The sequence below is a fragment of the Notolepis coatsorum genome (assembly GCF_963971535.1).
Source record: "Notolepis coatsorum genome assembly, chromosome: 12".
NCBI classification, from domain to species: Eukaryota; Metazoa; Chordata; class Actinopteri; order Aulopiformes; family Paralepididae; genus Notolepis; species Notolepis coatsorum.
Genome location: NC_140176.1, coordinates 96609911 through 96625061, shown reverse-complemented (window position 1 = coordinate 96625061; position 15151 = coordinate 96609911). Strand labels below are relative to the sequence as shown.

Sequence of the window (15151 nt, the reverse complement as noted above, 5' to 3'; positions counted from 1 at the left end):
CCACACGCACACACTCACTTAAACAAACAACACACTGCAGCACCCACTCTCCACACTTTAGATCACACAAACACACTTTATATTTATTGATAAAGGATTTGCACTACAACTCGTACACCTACTGTAAATTGTACCTAAATTGCACCTCATCCCATTTCTGCCTTGCACTATATAGTATTGTATATTAGTACACTGCATAGTATTGTTTATTATATGGTAACTCAGTTACGTCTATTCTGCATCGAACATTGTACATATGTCTATACTGAACACTGTGACCTCATTTTTTTTACTTCTAATTTACATGCTATACTATGTTATTTTATTTCATACTTATCTTGTCTTGCACAGTCTCTGGAGCGTAACAGTAAGAAGCATTTTGTATAAAAGTATTCTGTATATCAGTATTAGAATGACTTTATTTGTGTTCATCAAAAGTAGCAGATGATATGCAGGCCGTCTACACCAATGCGTATTGTGTATAATACGATTCGTAATACATTATAATTTCAGTCCTCTGGTCTCTGTGGAGACAAGAACATATCATTGACAATAAGAACAATCTGGAAGATTCTGGGCTTATCGCTCGACTGCTCTGGGTCACTTAGATCATTCTGGAACACAACAACAGTATATTAGTACTAGTGTATTCTACAACCTTCTAGAATATAATGCACCATGACAACGAAGGCTTGCAACTCTAACATTAACATCCGGTGTGTATAAACATAGCATATGATCAATTGACTGAAGTTTAATCAGGCCTTAATAAAACTTTAAAAAAATCAACCACACCTAAACGTATGAGCACAACAAGGTTATTCTAACAATTTAAGTAATCACTCCACTGATGAAGAGATTGGCACATTGTAGCTCTAAAAGGCTCTGTTTTTCTATTTTATCTAATTACTCAATTCTGTTCTAGTGGCTTCTCCACGTTGAGTATTATTCTATCTCTCACTCCTTATTTTTATCTTTTTTTTTTATTTCTATTTATTTTATTTTTTTCTCTCTCTTTTATCTTACATTGTTCTTTTCCATTGTTCTTCATATTAAGGTGTTAATATTTCTCTACAATCTTTTCCTTTTTCCTGATGTTTCCTACATATGTTAGTAGAGGGTTCAAATGAATATGTTGATGAAAGTTTATTCTCTTTTTTTTCATTTTTCACAATATTTCATTACAGTAAGGGAAGGTGCAAGACCAAAAGCGACATTCTATTGTATTAGAATGAAAATGTTAGATCCTATGGCAATTAGCATAGGAAGATTAGGATTACAATGCTCAGTTTGGGCAATCCGGTGGCCTAAGGGAGAGAGTCATACGCGGAGGATGTGTTTTTGGAACATAGGCCTGTACGACTCTCTGGGTGAGGGGAAAATAGGGGATTTTTATTTGTATATATATATGTTTTTAAGCTCGGCTCTCAACGGGACCTCAATAATTGGATGTACATCTATTGTAGCTTCGCACTCCAGAAGCATTACCAAAAACTACACAAAAACATGCATGTGGCTAGTTTGAATATAATGATATGGAACACTGGTGGGATAAACAAACAACACAAACGCAAAAGCGTGCTCACACTGATGAAAAAAGAACATGTGGACGTGGCTCTACTAAGCGAAACGCACATTTTAGAGGAAGACATAGATACGTTAGCGGATAACACATACCATAATATTAGTCACTCTTCTTTTGGTACGAGAACTCGAGGTGTAGCCATAGTCGTCAGACGTAAATTAAATATCGAATTAAAGGGGGTATGGTCGGATGCTGAGGGGCGTATAACTATAGCTAGGATTGTACACAATAACAGGAAAATAGCGTTGGCAGCGGTATATGCCCCAAATTTGTACGAAGAGGGTTTCTTCACTTCACTAACCGATGAAATGTTAAACCATCCCGAGTACTCATTTATAATAGGTGCGGATTTTAATGCCATTTGGAATCCAAGGATGGACAAATCTTACCTCGCCTTTTCCAGTGAACAAAAAAATTCATCTAAAGCATTAAAAGATTGGTCAAAGACTACAGGGGTAAATGATTTATGGCGTTCACTTAATCCCACGACCCGAAAGTACTCCTGTCGATCGGCGAGACATAACACATTATCCAGAATTGATTATGTCTTTGCATCCCCGAGACTATTTGATAAATATGAAGTGGAAATGATACCCAATGCGCTTTCAGATCACTGTTATTTACTCCTAAAAGCAACATTTGGTATACTATCTTCCCGGGCCCCAAGATGGCGTTTTAATACGATGCTGCTTAACAACAAGGAATTCATTACACAACTCAAAGAAGCTCTCACAGTATTCCTACGGGAGAATGCAAACGCGGTGCAAGACCCCAGAATAATATGGATGTCGGTAAAGGGTATGATCAAGGATTTCACGGATAGATTTTCCTCCATATTGCGCAAGAATCAATGCACAAAACTGTCTGAACTGGAAACGCTTTACTCAACGTTATTTAATTCTTTAAAATACAACAATTCAACTAGACTAGAAAATCAAGTTAACGTACTAAAAACAGAGATCAATGCAATATACAGACAAAAATCGGAAATGCAAATATGCAGCACAAGACAACAGCAGTACTCCCAAGGTTCTAAACCTAGTCACCTATTAGCCATGCGATTAAGAATTAATGCAAAATGTGCAGATATAACTGCCATTAGAAAACAACAAGTACTTGTAACAGACCCCAAAATAATAAACGATACATTCAAAGAATTCTACTCCGACTTATATAAATCAAAAACGACCTTTGATCAAAACAAATTGGACACATATCTTAATCAAATTATTCTCCCTAAACTTTCGGAGGACGACGCTAAACAGTTAGAAGCACCGATCACATTAGAGGAACTCAAGAAGGCCATATCCGAAATGAAAAATGGTAAGGCTCCTGGAAGAGACGGTATCCCATCAGAAATGTACCTTTCTTGTTGGGACATATTTGGACCCTTATTACTAAATATGATCTTATACTCAGTCAAGGAGGGGAGCTTCCATAAACACGACAATATTGCACTCATTTCAGTCCTTCTCAAAAAAGACAAAGACCCCACCGAGTGCGGTAGTTACAGACCCTTAAGCCTCCTCGGAACCGATGTCAAACTGTACTCTAAGGTATTAGCCATCAGATTACAAAAGCATATGACGTCTTTAGTTCATCCGGACCAAACTGGCTTCATAAGAGGTCGCCTGATCAATGATAACATAAGACGAATACTGCACGTACTAGATGCAGACAAAGAGGACACCATACCTAAGGCGATGCTGTCCCTGGATGCTATGAAAGCATTTGACAGGCTGGAATGGTCGTTTCTATGGGCAGTATTAGAAAGGATGGGGTTAGGAAAAGGATTCATTGATATGATTAAAGTATTATACAAAGACCCATCGGCCATGATTACAACAGGTACATTCATCTCCAAAATCTTTCCGGTATCACGCTCAGCCAGACAGGGTTGCCCTCTTAGTCCCGGACTATTCGATCTATCATTAGAGCCTTTAGCACAATATATAAGACAATCCCAATACATAGAACCAATCGTAATCAAGGGCACACAACATAAAATTAGTTTATATGCGGACGACGTAATATTGTTCATGCAAAGCCCCAACACCACATTGCCTCATCTACTCAAGCTGATAGAGAACTTTGGTGATTTATCGGGATTTAAAATAAATTGGCCGAAGTCGGCTTTCCTTCCACTTAACACCCATGCAAAAAAAGACACAACCCTCCCAGGTGCGATACCCATGGTAAAACATTTTAGATGCTTGGGTGTGGAAATATTTCCCACCATAAGACAAACGGTGAAGCACAATTACACAAAAATACAGAACAAAATCAAAGACGACCTGGACAGGTGGGCAAAACTTAAAAACTCAGTACAGGCAAGGGTATCAATAGTTAAGATGGATGTACTACCAAGAATCAACTTCATCAGCTCAATGCTACCGTTACCCCCTCCAGAGGGCTACTGGAAAAGATTACACTCCTCCACATACAAATTTATTTGGAATAACAAACCACCTCGCATAAAAAGATCCACCGCACAGAGAAATAAAGCAGACGGTGGCATGGCAGTTCCAGATTTTTTCCAATATTTTAAGGCTTACACATTAAGACCATTGACAATATGGTTTGATCCCCAGGCTTTGGTATCCTGGAGAGAATTGGAAGAAAACATAGTAGCCCCACAGAGACTGAAGGACATAGCACACACTAAACTTCCAATCAAGCACTGTGAGCGGAAATTTGGCCCCATAATTACCCATGCAATCCGAACATGGCGGGAAACACAAAAAATATCCTAACCCTCAAAAATGGCATAATCACACTCCCATATTCAATAACAATGCACTCTTAATGGAAAAACGTCCTATAAGATTCCCTATATGGGAAGAGCAAGGCATACACTCATTAGGGGATATTTTTAATAACCAGGGCTTTTGTAGTTATGGAGAAATATGCACAAAGTTTAACCTCACCGAGTCCACATGGCTTTTTTACATACAGTTACGCCTATGTTTGAGGTCTCACAGTGTTCCATTAGACATACCAGTTGAACACCACAGATACCACAAATTCTTCTATGAAAGAGAAACATTGAGAGGTTTTGTATCAGGTTTTTATTATCAATTACTAACGTCCTCGTATGAAACCCACCAACTAGACACTGTCTGGAGAAGGGATATACCAGACCTGGAAAGTGACTTTGATTGGCAAGAAGCATGGGCAAATGTCCGTCTTACATCAAGGAACCCGGACCATCAACAAATCAATCTTAACTATATTCACAGGGCATACTTGACTCCTATAAGACTGAACAGAATGGGCCTGAAACAAGACTCAAAATGCTCCCAATGTACAAATGGAGACGAAGGGACATTTATGCACATGTATTGGGACTGCCCACCAGTTAAGGCATTCTGGAAAGATGTGACCCATCAATTATCAAAACTCGTATCTTGGAATATACCAGTACACCCCTCTGTATTGCTTTTGAATGATGTTTTTGAGTTTGCAGTAAATCCACAGCTAAAGAGATTGGTTTTATCGGGTATCACAGTAGCTAAAAAACTGATCGCATCACGCTGGTTTCAACCGGAAAAAATTTGCCGGAAAGTTTGGTCTCTTACATATCTCGATGTGATTTATCAAGAAATATCTACAGCAAGAATTCTGGGTCTCAATGAATCCAAAATGTCAATGTGGTTAGAAGTGGTGGAGAGAATAAAAGCTAGCTTATAATGGTAGTGTCTGGTTAGGAGTGAGGGATAATGGAGGTACTATCCAAGGAGGGGTCCGGGAGGGGGGGGTTCGAGCTGGAGCATATGTGTGTAGGGTTTTAGAAAATAGGTATTAGGGGTATATCCTGTATAAGGCATTTGTATAATTGTTAATTTCGTTGGATATACACTGTATACGGTAAAATATTATTATAGACTTTTTTTTGTCTTGTTTCTGTACTTGCATGTAATTTTAGCCACCTTGACTGTTAGTTTCATTATGCATTGTGTGTTGAGTACTGACTTTTAATAATTTCTGTTTTGCAATAATAAAAAAAAAAAAAAAAAAAAAAAAAAGTATTCTGTACTTCTGTATGACAACTATTAAAGAAACTTGAATTAGAATGACTTTACTTTGTTTCTCGCATGCGCAGTAGTGCAGCACACAGTACAGGCCCCCAACGCACAGTACAGGCCCCTCCTATGTATGGGGCTGCGGCACTGCAGTTTTATGCTATTGGTAATATGACTCTCCAACACCACTGGAGACATGGAGACCAGAGACAATCCTGAGACACTTGCTAATGTGTTGTCCACACTTAGTGACAAGAGGACCCCGGTTACCAGCTGTTACAAGATAAGATATTCCTTTATTGATCCCCTTGGGGTAAATTCAGGCATCATAGCAGCATGGGGGAGGGGAGGTACAGGTACATGGTAATAGTAGAAGACATATTACAGGTAACAGTTACAGTATAAAAGTAACAATAGGCAGTGTAAACAATATAACAACAATATAATTAACTCTGAATATAAGCATATTGAGCAAGTAGGCAGTGTAATCAAGGTGCAGTGAGGGTCTGTATGCCATATCGGGTATATTATACATTACAATACATATAGTTACAATAGACACTATAATATCAACATATACTATGAGTAAGTATACAGTATAAAATAAGATATTCCTTTATTGACCCCCTTGGGGAAATGCAGGCATCATAGGGAGGGGAGGTGCAGGTAGTAAAAACAAGCAGTGTAAACTATATAACAAGTCAATATAATTAACTATCTAACTAACTGAAATATACACTATTCACAGTATCACATAAGGTGCAGTATGCATAGTGTTATTGTCCTCTTTAGGTTCCTAGTAGTTGAAACTGGCCCCTGTAAATGCCCCCCCCCCCCCCCCCCACCTCTACCCAACACCTACCCAACCCCCCCCCCCCCCTCCAACGTAGTTTCCCGATCCCACCTACCCAACCCCCTCAAATGTATATACTCTTTTTTAGACTCTTTTTGTATCACAAACAGTACTGTATATTTTTAGATCTGGTATGTCATAAATGTCTGGATGTAACAGTACTGTTTTATCTGTATGTCATGTATGTCATAAATGTCATGATGAATTGAAAATGGGGGACCCTGATGTAAACAAGACGAAAGTCTCTCTGGTCTGCATCCCCTTAACAATTGTGTGTATTGAGCCGTACTGTATTGTACCCATTCTGAATCTGTTAATAAACTTTTCAATCAATCAATCAATGGCCGCTGGTATGAAGGACTGGCTGAGGCGGTTAGTTGAGTGTCGGGGGGGGTATGAGTCTGTGACTGACACGTGCTTCTCATCTTGACTAGCTCGTTGTAGAGGGGGTGGGAGCGATTCTCCAGGATAGCAGCCAGCTTCCTTCTCATCCCCCTCTCTGCCACCACCTTTAGTCTGACCAGCTCGACTCCCACCACAGAGCTAGCCTTCCTCACCAGCTTGTTCAGTTTATTGGTGTCCCCTGAGTTGATGTAGCCCCCCAGCATGGAAGAGGACGCTGGCCACTACAGACTGGTAGGTAGACACAGGTGCATGAGTATACATACATGATATGTTGCAGTCCGTTTAGGTGGGAGTCAGACACACTCAGTGATAAAACATTCCTTGTAGTTCGAGTATAATTTTACCCGAATTTCACTGTATGCCCTGGTATGTATGTGACAAATAAACCTCTTGAATCTTGAGTTATAAGATGTTCTATATACAGAATATTTTAAATGAGCCAAACATGTCGTCTCCGCCACTGGTGTGTGAATGTGAGTGAATGGGTGAATGTGAGGAACAAAATTGTAAAGTATATTTGTATATCTTGTATGTCATAAATATCTGGATGTAACAGTACTGTTTATCTGTATGTCATGTATGTCATAAATGTTATGATGAATTGAAAATGGGGGACCCTGATGTAAACAAGACGAAAGTCTTTCTCTGGTCTGCATCCCCTTAACAATTGTGTGTATTGAGCTGTACTGTATTGTACCCATTCTGCAATCTGTTAATAAAGTTTTCTATCTATCAATCAATCAATCAATCAATCAATCAATCAATCAAGCAAGTGCTTTGGATAAAAGATATATATAAATGCACTATTTACCATTTAGAAGGGTACATATAAGGGGACAAAGGGGGCACCAGAGGCTGCCGGTAATACGGTGGTATGAGGGACCCTGGTGTAAACAAGACGAAAGTCTTTCTCTGGTCTGCATCCCCTTAACACTTGTATGTATTGAGCTGTACTGTACTGTAACCATTTTGCAATCTGTTAATAAAGTTTTCAATCAATCAATCAGTCATTCACTCTGTTGGGAAACATTAAACTGTATTATTCAAGTTGTTGTTCTTCTTCGTTGACATTAGAAAAAGACGACGGAGAGACTCCTGCTGACGACAGGAAGAGGAGGAGAGAGGCGGGACATCAGGTGTTTCAGTAGGAGTGTGCAGGTGAGAGTAAAGGATGGAAGGAAGGATATAATGCAAAAACAAAAAGCAAGTACATCTACTGTATGTAAACATCAGACTGGCTCAAGTCTAGTCAAGAAAATACATTTGAAAAAGTCAAAAGCAGCATCTCTTTCCAGAAGCCGTGACCCGGTTATTCAGGAGAATCCAAGAACCTTGTGGTGAGCAGTTCCACGTAGGAGCCGTTTTCTACTGAAGTACACCCACCATGCATTATTATGGGGGTGTACTTTGGTAGAAAATAGTTCCTACAACAAGCTATTTTGGGGTCCGTGAGATGAAGAAGTTCGGGAGCCCATGCCCTAAATCACAATCTGCATAAAATGTGTGCTATTGGGTCTTTGACTCTTTGGGACAATCCAAACTAAACCTGTGATGTCATCTATATGTGAAATCTTGAGCCGCTCTGCAGATAATGAACAGGATACTGATTTTGTAGAGTTTTCCTTCCCAAATAATCTTTATTCTGTAGTAGAGATAACGGTTGAGATTCAGAAAATGTTAATGAATGAAATAACGCCAGAAAACCACACATTCTCACATTCTGAAGCACCTTGACCTTCAAATCATTCTGGAGCACCTTGACCCTTCAAATCATTCTGGAGCACCTTGACCCTTCAAATCATTCTGGAGCACCTTGACCCTTCAAATCATTCTGGAGCACCTTGACCCTTCAAATCATTCTGGAGCACCTTGACCTTCAAATCATTCTGGAGCACCTTGACCCTTCAAATCATTCTGGAGCACCTTGACCTTCAAATCATTCTGGAGCACCTTGACCCTTCAAATCATTCTGGAGCACCTTGACCTTCAAATCATTCTGGAGCACCTTGACCCTTCAAATCATTCTGGAGCACCTTGACCTTCAAATCATTCTGGAGCACCTTGACCCTTCAAATCATTCTGGAGCACCTTGACCCTTCAAATCATTCTGGAGCACCTTGACCTTCAAATCATCTTCTATGGATCACCTTGACCTTCAAATCATCTTCTATGGATCACCTTGACCTTCAAATCATCTTCTATGGATCACCTTGACCTTCAAATCATCTTCTATGGATCACCTCGACCCGATATATTTCTATATTAAGGTCAAATGGTATTGCCTATACATACAATATAATTATTCTATTATATGCGTATGTCTTCTACCATTAACCTGCCCATACCTGTACCTCCCCCTCCCCCATGCTGCTATGACGCCCAAGGGGCTCAATAAAGGAATATCTTATCTTAATTGAGTGGTACTCCTCATTTGGCAAAGGTTTCTTGTTCAGTATTATACTGACAGGTGACAAACACACCTGGTATAGTTGTCAACTGCAGCTTGTTTTCAGTAAAAGAAATGACATAAAATCTAAGAAAATCACTTTCCCCGAATTTTATTCAGAATATATACACTGATCATGTTTGATTATGATATCATAGGAAAATAAAGAGCAATGTAAACCCTGGTCATACTCTTTACAGTTCTTATAAGGCAAACGCTTCCAATTCCAGTTTCACAAATGGAAAATGAGGTGCAAAGTTCAGAGTAGCATTGAGAAAATATAGGTGACAAAAAAAAAAAAAAAAAAAAAAAAAAAAAAAAAAAAAAAACACATTCTCTTGTACAGGAAGATATAGTTCATTTGACCTTTAAAAAAAATATTTTTGGACCTTCAACTTTGAGCTCAAGGTGAGCCTGTTCCATTCATCCCGTCTCAAGCCTCGACTTCTGGAGATCTCTGCAATGAGACGTAGGCAGGATAATACGTTTTCAATTCGACTGTACACCCGCTTTACATTCAAATATACACGACACGAGCGACAGGGGGACAGCGGGAACCATTCACTCATCAGCCGGAACGGTCAATAAAGCTTGCATATATTTCACACATCCGCAGTCGAGAACACGCACATCTGTACACGCACCCTGTACACATGAATGGAGAACATGTGTCGGAAATGTAAAGCTTTCGTGAGATGATGCATGATTGACTCCACTTCACTCCAGAGTAACTAATGGTGGTTGCAACAAGTAATACCGGTGTTTCTAACCTAAGAGTGCTGTACATATATTTTCTCCTAACAGATATTCCAATAGTACTTCAACTGTGTCCAGTTAGATATGTAACAATCACTAAAAGTAAATTCGTGAACTTAAAAAGTTTATTTTGAATGGCGTTTTGTATCGTGTCCTTCGCTGGTGGCCAAAGACAGCTGGCCCTCTCCAGGAGTGTCTTCCAGCGGGACCCCAGCGCGCACCGTCCCCTCGTCTGCATCGCTGGAGGCCCGCGGCGCCTCTTCGTCCCTCTGTGCACTCTGGGTCAACGTCTGAGGCAGCACCCTGCTGCTCCACCCACCGTGAGGCGACAGGGACGGACTTGAACACGGCACGGTATCTTTTGTTGGGGGCTTTGGAGGCGTCCCACTCCGAGGCTGTGGTGCAGATGGTGCAGACGGCTGTGGTGCAGATGGTGCAGACGGCTGTGGTGCAGATGGTGCAGACGGCTGTGGTGCAGATGGTGCAGACGGCTGTGGTGCAGATGGTGCAGACGGCTGTGGTGCAGATGGTGCAGACGGCTGTGGTGCAGATGGTGCAGACGGCTGTGATGCAGACGGCTGTGGTGCAGACGGCTGTGGTGCAGATGGTGCAGACGGCTGTGGTGCAGATGGTGCAGACGGCTGTGGTGCAGACGGCTGTGGTGCAGATGGTGCAGACGGCTGTGATGCAGACGGCTGTGGTGCAGATGGTGCAGACGGCTGTGGTGCAGATGGTGCAGACGGCTGTGGTGCAGACGGCTGTGGTGCAGACGGCTGTGGTGCAGACGGCTGTGATGCAGACGGCTGTGATGCAGACGGCTGTGGTGCAGATGGTGCAGACGGCTGTGATGCAGACGGCTGTGGTGCAGATGGTGCAGACGGCTGTGATGCAGACGGCTGTGGTGCAGATGGTGCAGACGGCTGTGATGCAGACGGCTGTGGTGCAGACGGCTGTGATGCAGACGGCTGTGATGCAGACGGCTGTGGTGCAGATGGTGCAGACGGCTGTGGTGCAGACGGCTGTGGTGCAGACGGCTGTGGTGCAGACGGCTGTGGTGCAGACGGCTGTGGTGGCACGTTAGACGTGAGATGCGTTTCTTGGCAGCTTTGGGTGTTGCCCAGAGAGGTCTGCCCGCCCCTGGCGTCTGCTCCTGAACCAGAGACGGAGATGAGCTGGTCCTCCTCCCCGCTGGAGGCCTGCTGATGCTGGGACGTAGAGGGCGGGTCCTCCTTCCCGCTAGAGGCGTGCTGATGCTGGGACGTAGAGGGCGGGTCCTCCTCCCCGCTGGAGGCCTGCTGATGCTGGGACGTAGAGGGCGGGTCCTCCTCCCCGCTGGAGGCCTGCTGATGCTGAGACGTAGAGGGCGGGTCCTCCTTCCCGCTGGAGGCCTGCTGATGCTGGGACGTAGAGGGCGGGTCCTCCTCCCCGCTGGAGGCCTGCTGATGCTGAGACGTAGAGGGAGGGTCCTCCTCCCCGCTGGAGGCCTGCTGATGCTGGGACGTAGAGGGCGGGTCCTCCTTCCCGCTGGAGGCCTGCTGATGCTGAGACGTAGAGGGCGGGTCCTCCTTCCCGCTGGAGGCCTGCTGATGCTGAGACGTAGAGGGCGGGTCCTCCTTCCCGCTGGAGGCCTGCTGATGCTGGGACGTAGAGGGCGGGTCCTCCTTCCCGCTGGAGGCCTGCTGATGCTGAGACGTAGAGGGCGGGTCCTCCTTCCCGCTGGAGGCGTGCTGATGCTGAGACGTAGAGGGAGGGTCCTCCTTCCCGCTGGAGGCGTGGGACGTAGACGGCTCGTCGTCGTCAGCGGGACGCCCGGGCTGGGGGACCGGCTTGCTGTGTGGGGAGGCCTCCTCTGGGTCACACTGGGAGGATTTACTGGGGGAGGCACCACTCACTGGAGGAAACCAGAATAGAATAGAATAGTCTTTATTGTCATTATACGGCGTACAACGAGATTAAGAACTTAAGGTGCTACACAATAAAACACACAAGTACACACTTATCAAAATAACAGACTTAAAGGTGACATGCATTATAAATGGCTTTTTTCGGTGTCTAGCATTGTATTATAGTAATAGGAGTTAGTATCAATGTGTCTGTGTCTCTAAATACCATATTGGCAGATTGCTCTCATTCAGGTCAGGCCATTTCCTGCTCCATTTAATTAGGTCATTCTGATTTGACTGGCAACGTGACGTAACGAGGCGCTGGTGGAAGGATAGTGATCCGATTGGCTCTGTGGTTGTAGTGCATAGTGTAACCCGACACTTCCTCAAACGGGGTTTGACAGAGCGAGCGAGCGAGAGAGGGAGAAACAGATAGAGAGAGAGGCTCATACGCTGTGTTTCTCTGAGCGATCTCTCTCAGCTGTCTGCCCCTGCTTAGTTTACACACCCTCGCGACAGAGCACACATACACACACGCGTGTCGCGCTGTCGTCTCTCTGTCTGTCTCTGTCTGTCTCTCTCTCTCCCCCTCTCTATCTCTCTCTCTCTCTCTCTCTCTCTCGAGTCGGGAGCATGACTAACGCCCCGTCTATGGCTGTAGCGCACAGTGAAACTCGACACTTCCTCAAACGGGAGAGGGAGGGAGAGAGAGAGAGAGAGAGAGAAGGGGACCTGCTTATCTCACACACGCAGCTTTGTTTACAGAGTGCTCCGTCTCTCTCTCTCTCTCTCTCTCTCTCTCTCTCTCTCTCTCTCTCTCTCTCTCTCTCTCTCTCTCTCTCTCTCTCTCTCCCCTCTCCCCTCTCTCTCTCTCTCTCTCTCTCTCTCTCTCTCTGCCACTCGCAGACTGTGTGGATGACTGTCACTCAAAGTGCTTATGGGCGGAGCCAGGCCAACACAGCCTGAAATCCAAAGTGAGAAAAATTTGGCTTTTGAGTACTTGATTAGAAATATAAAACAATGATTTTTTTTTTAATAAAACCTTACAAAGGTGTTCCATAGACTCACAGGAATTGTGTAAAGTTGCCCAAATAGTGCTAGGAATAGCAATGCATGTCCCCTTTAAGGTGCTACACAATAAATCACACAAGTACAGTTATCAAAATAACAGACTTAAGGTGCTACACAATAAAACACACAAGTACAGTTATCAAAATAACAGACTTAAGGTGCTACACAATAAATCACACAAGTACACAGTTATCAAAATAACAAACCTAAGGTGCTACACAATAAATAACACTGTACACAATTATCAAAATAACACAAACATTTCACAGTAACACACAAATAACACTTCAAAAAGACTTGAAGTGAAGTCAACAGGGTGGCAAAAACGTTTTACAGACTTGAAACATTTACCGGAACTAGTTCTTCAAAAGGTTTTGGAAATTAATGTTTCAAATACACTGGTGAATGAGTATGTTTTAGCTAATCCAATACTAATAATAATAATAATAATACTAATATCTATCCACACCATATATATATATCGATCCACACCTGTCTGTACTTACCTGCACATACTCATTTTACATGTCTGTAGATACTAGATCTATATCTATTCTGTCTATCTATTCTGATCATATCCTACTCTTACTAGTTAATACCGCTGGCCAGTATGACTATCTTTATACCTGTATCACTGTACATATTAATACTACAACTCTGTACATACATCTGATTAGCACTATTACTCTATATAGTACTAATCTATATATTTTATACCCAGTTTAATCACCTGTACATTGTATATTGCTGTTGCACTTTACTGTTACATTTGCACTCTGGTTGGATGCCAAACTTATTTGTGTTGTCCTGTACGTGTGCTGCATGATGACAATATAATATAATGATGACACTACAACACATTTTAATCTACCCTAACCCCAGGAATAAGCATGACTCACCGCCTGCAGACCGCTCCGTGCTCTTCTTCCCCTGGAGGGTGAAGGGACATGGCAGGATCTTCGCCGGGGTGTAAGTGTTGAGAGGAGCTTTCCTCGCAGCTGTTGAATGTGGGGGGGAAACAGTCTATGAGTTTTCAACATCCATAATAGGGAGGTGTAGTCAGACTTTAGTTTCCCACGCGGTCCACCCTTTATAGGGATCTATCATTGGGAAAATGTATGATCGGCTATTGTAATAATTCTGCCTCATGAACATTGGCAAGCTTTCCATTTACCGTATGCACAAAATGAGTTCCCTTCTATCACTAACATTATTGTTTAAGCATTTTTGGTTGAAATAAAGTTAGTTAAAAGCTTGTTTAATTTGTCGTTAAAAAAGAACTACACTTACCAGCAGAACGCCCGTTGTTCAGTGCTGTCGCCTAATACACGTCACGGCCATTGTGTAGTTTCTCAATCAACGAAAACATAAACGTTGTTATTTTGCTACTTTTACGATTAATTGTGAATTTTTTCACGTTGAGCTATAGATTGTGGATGAATACAACACAGAAAGGTACACCATGCCAATGTTCATGCTTTATTTATCTTAAACGAGACGATTTAGAAATTTGTCCATTGAGAATACATTGCAATTTCAAGTGCGGTGGACCGCGTGGGAAACAACAATGACGTAACCACTTTAACCCTTTCTGCGCCAAAAACAAGTTAACTCGTTATAGCCCGCCAATCAATGGCCGCCAACAATGAGTATACTCGTTATTATGATCGTTATTTCTTTTATTCGCTATTTCCATTCATAATTCATCCTGCTATGGTGTAGGACTCTGTTGCACTCTGTCTGAGACCGCAACGGTGCGATACCGCCGCCTAACGCCTTGCGGCCGCTATTGCACTCCATTTGAAACTATGTGGTTTGTTTTCCTGGCCGAGCTGCGGCGTGCAGGCGGGGTCTAAACACTCCAGCAAGGCAAGCGCTCATAACGATTCATCGACGAGGCTCCACTGCCCGCCCGTTCATTTTCTTTGGTGGTAAATGTGGGACACACTACCGCGACCAGTATTTGGAATGGCGATCAGATAATTGGATTATTCTTTTTGCAGTACATCATAGACAAGGTAAGGACTATATATTATCAATCTTGCGTTGATCCGATAATTATTTTCCCGCGATTGCAGCGCGTGTGTGTGTGCCGTTCAAAGCATGGAGGGACGGTTTCCCCCTGTCCCC

The 15151-nt window shown here is 42.8% G+C and overlaps 1 protein-coding gene across 1 annotated transcript in view; it reads right to left on the bottom strand.

Annotated features, from left to right (window-relative positions):
- Nucleotides 1-9533: 9533 nt before the first annotated feature.
- The window catches only part of LOC311237737 (inositol hexakisphosphate and diphosphoinositol-pentakisphosphate kinase 2-like), a 136815-nt gene continuing 131197 nt past the window's right edge, over nt 9534-15151 (bottom strand). The window contains 2 exon segments of the mRNA XM_084325712.1: nt 9534-11958; nt 13921-14019. Coding sequence (XP_084181838.1) covers nt 10193-11958; nt 13921-14019 — 1865 coding nt within the window. The 3' untranslated portion in view covers nt 9534-10192.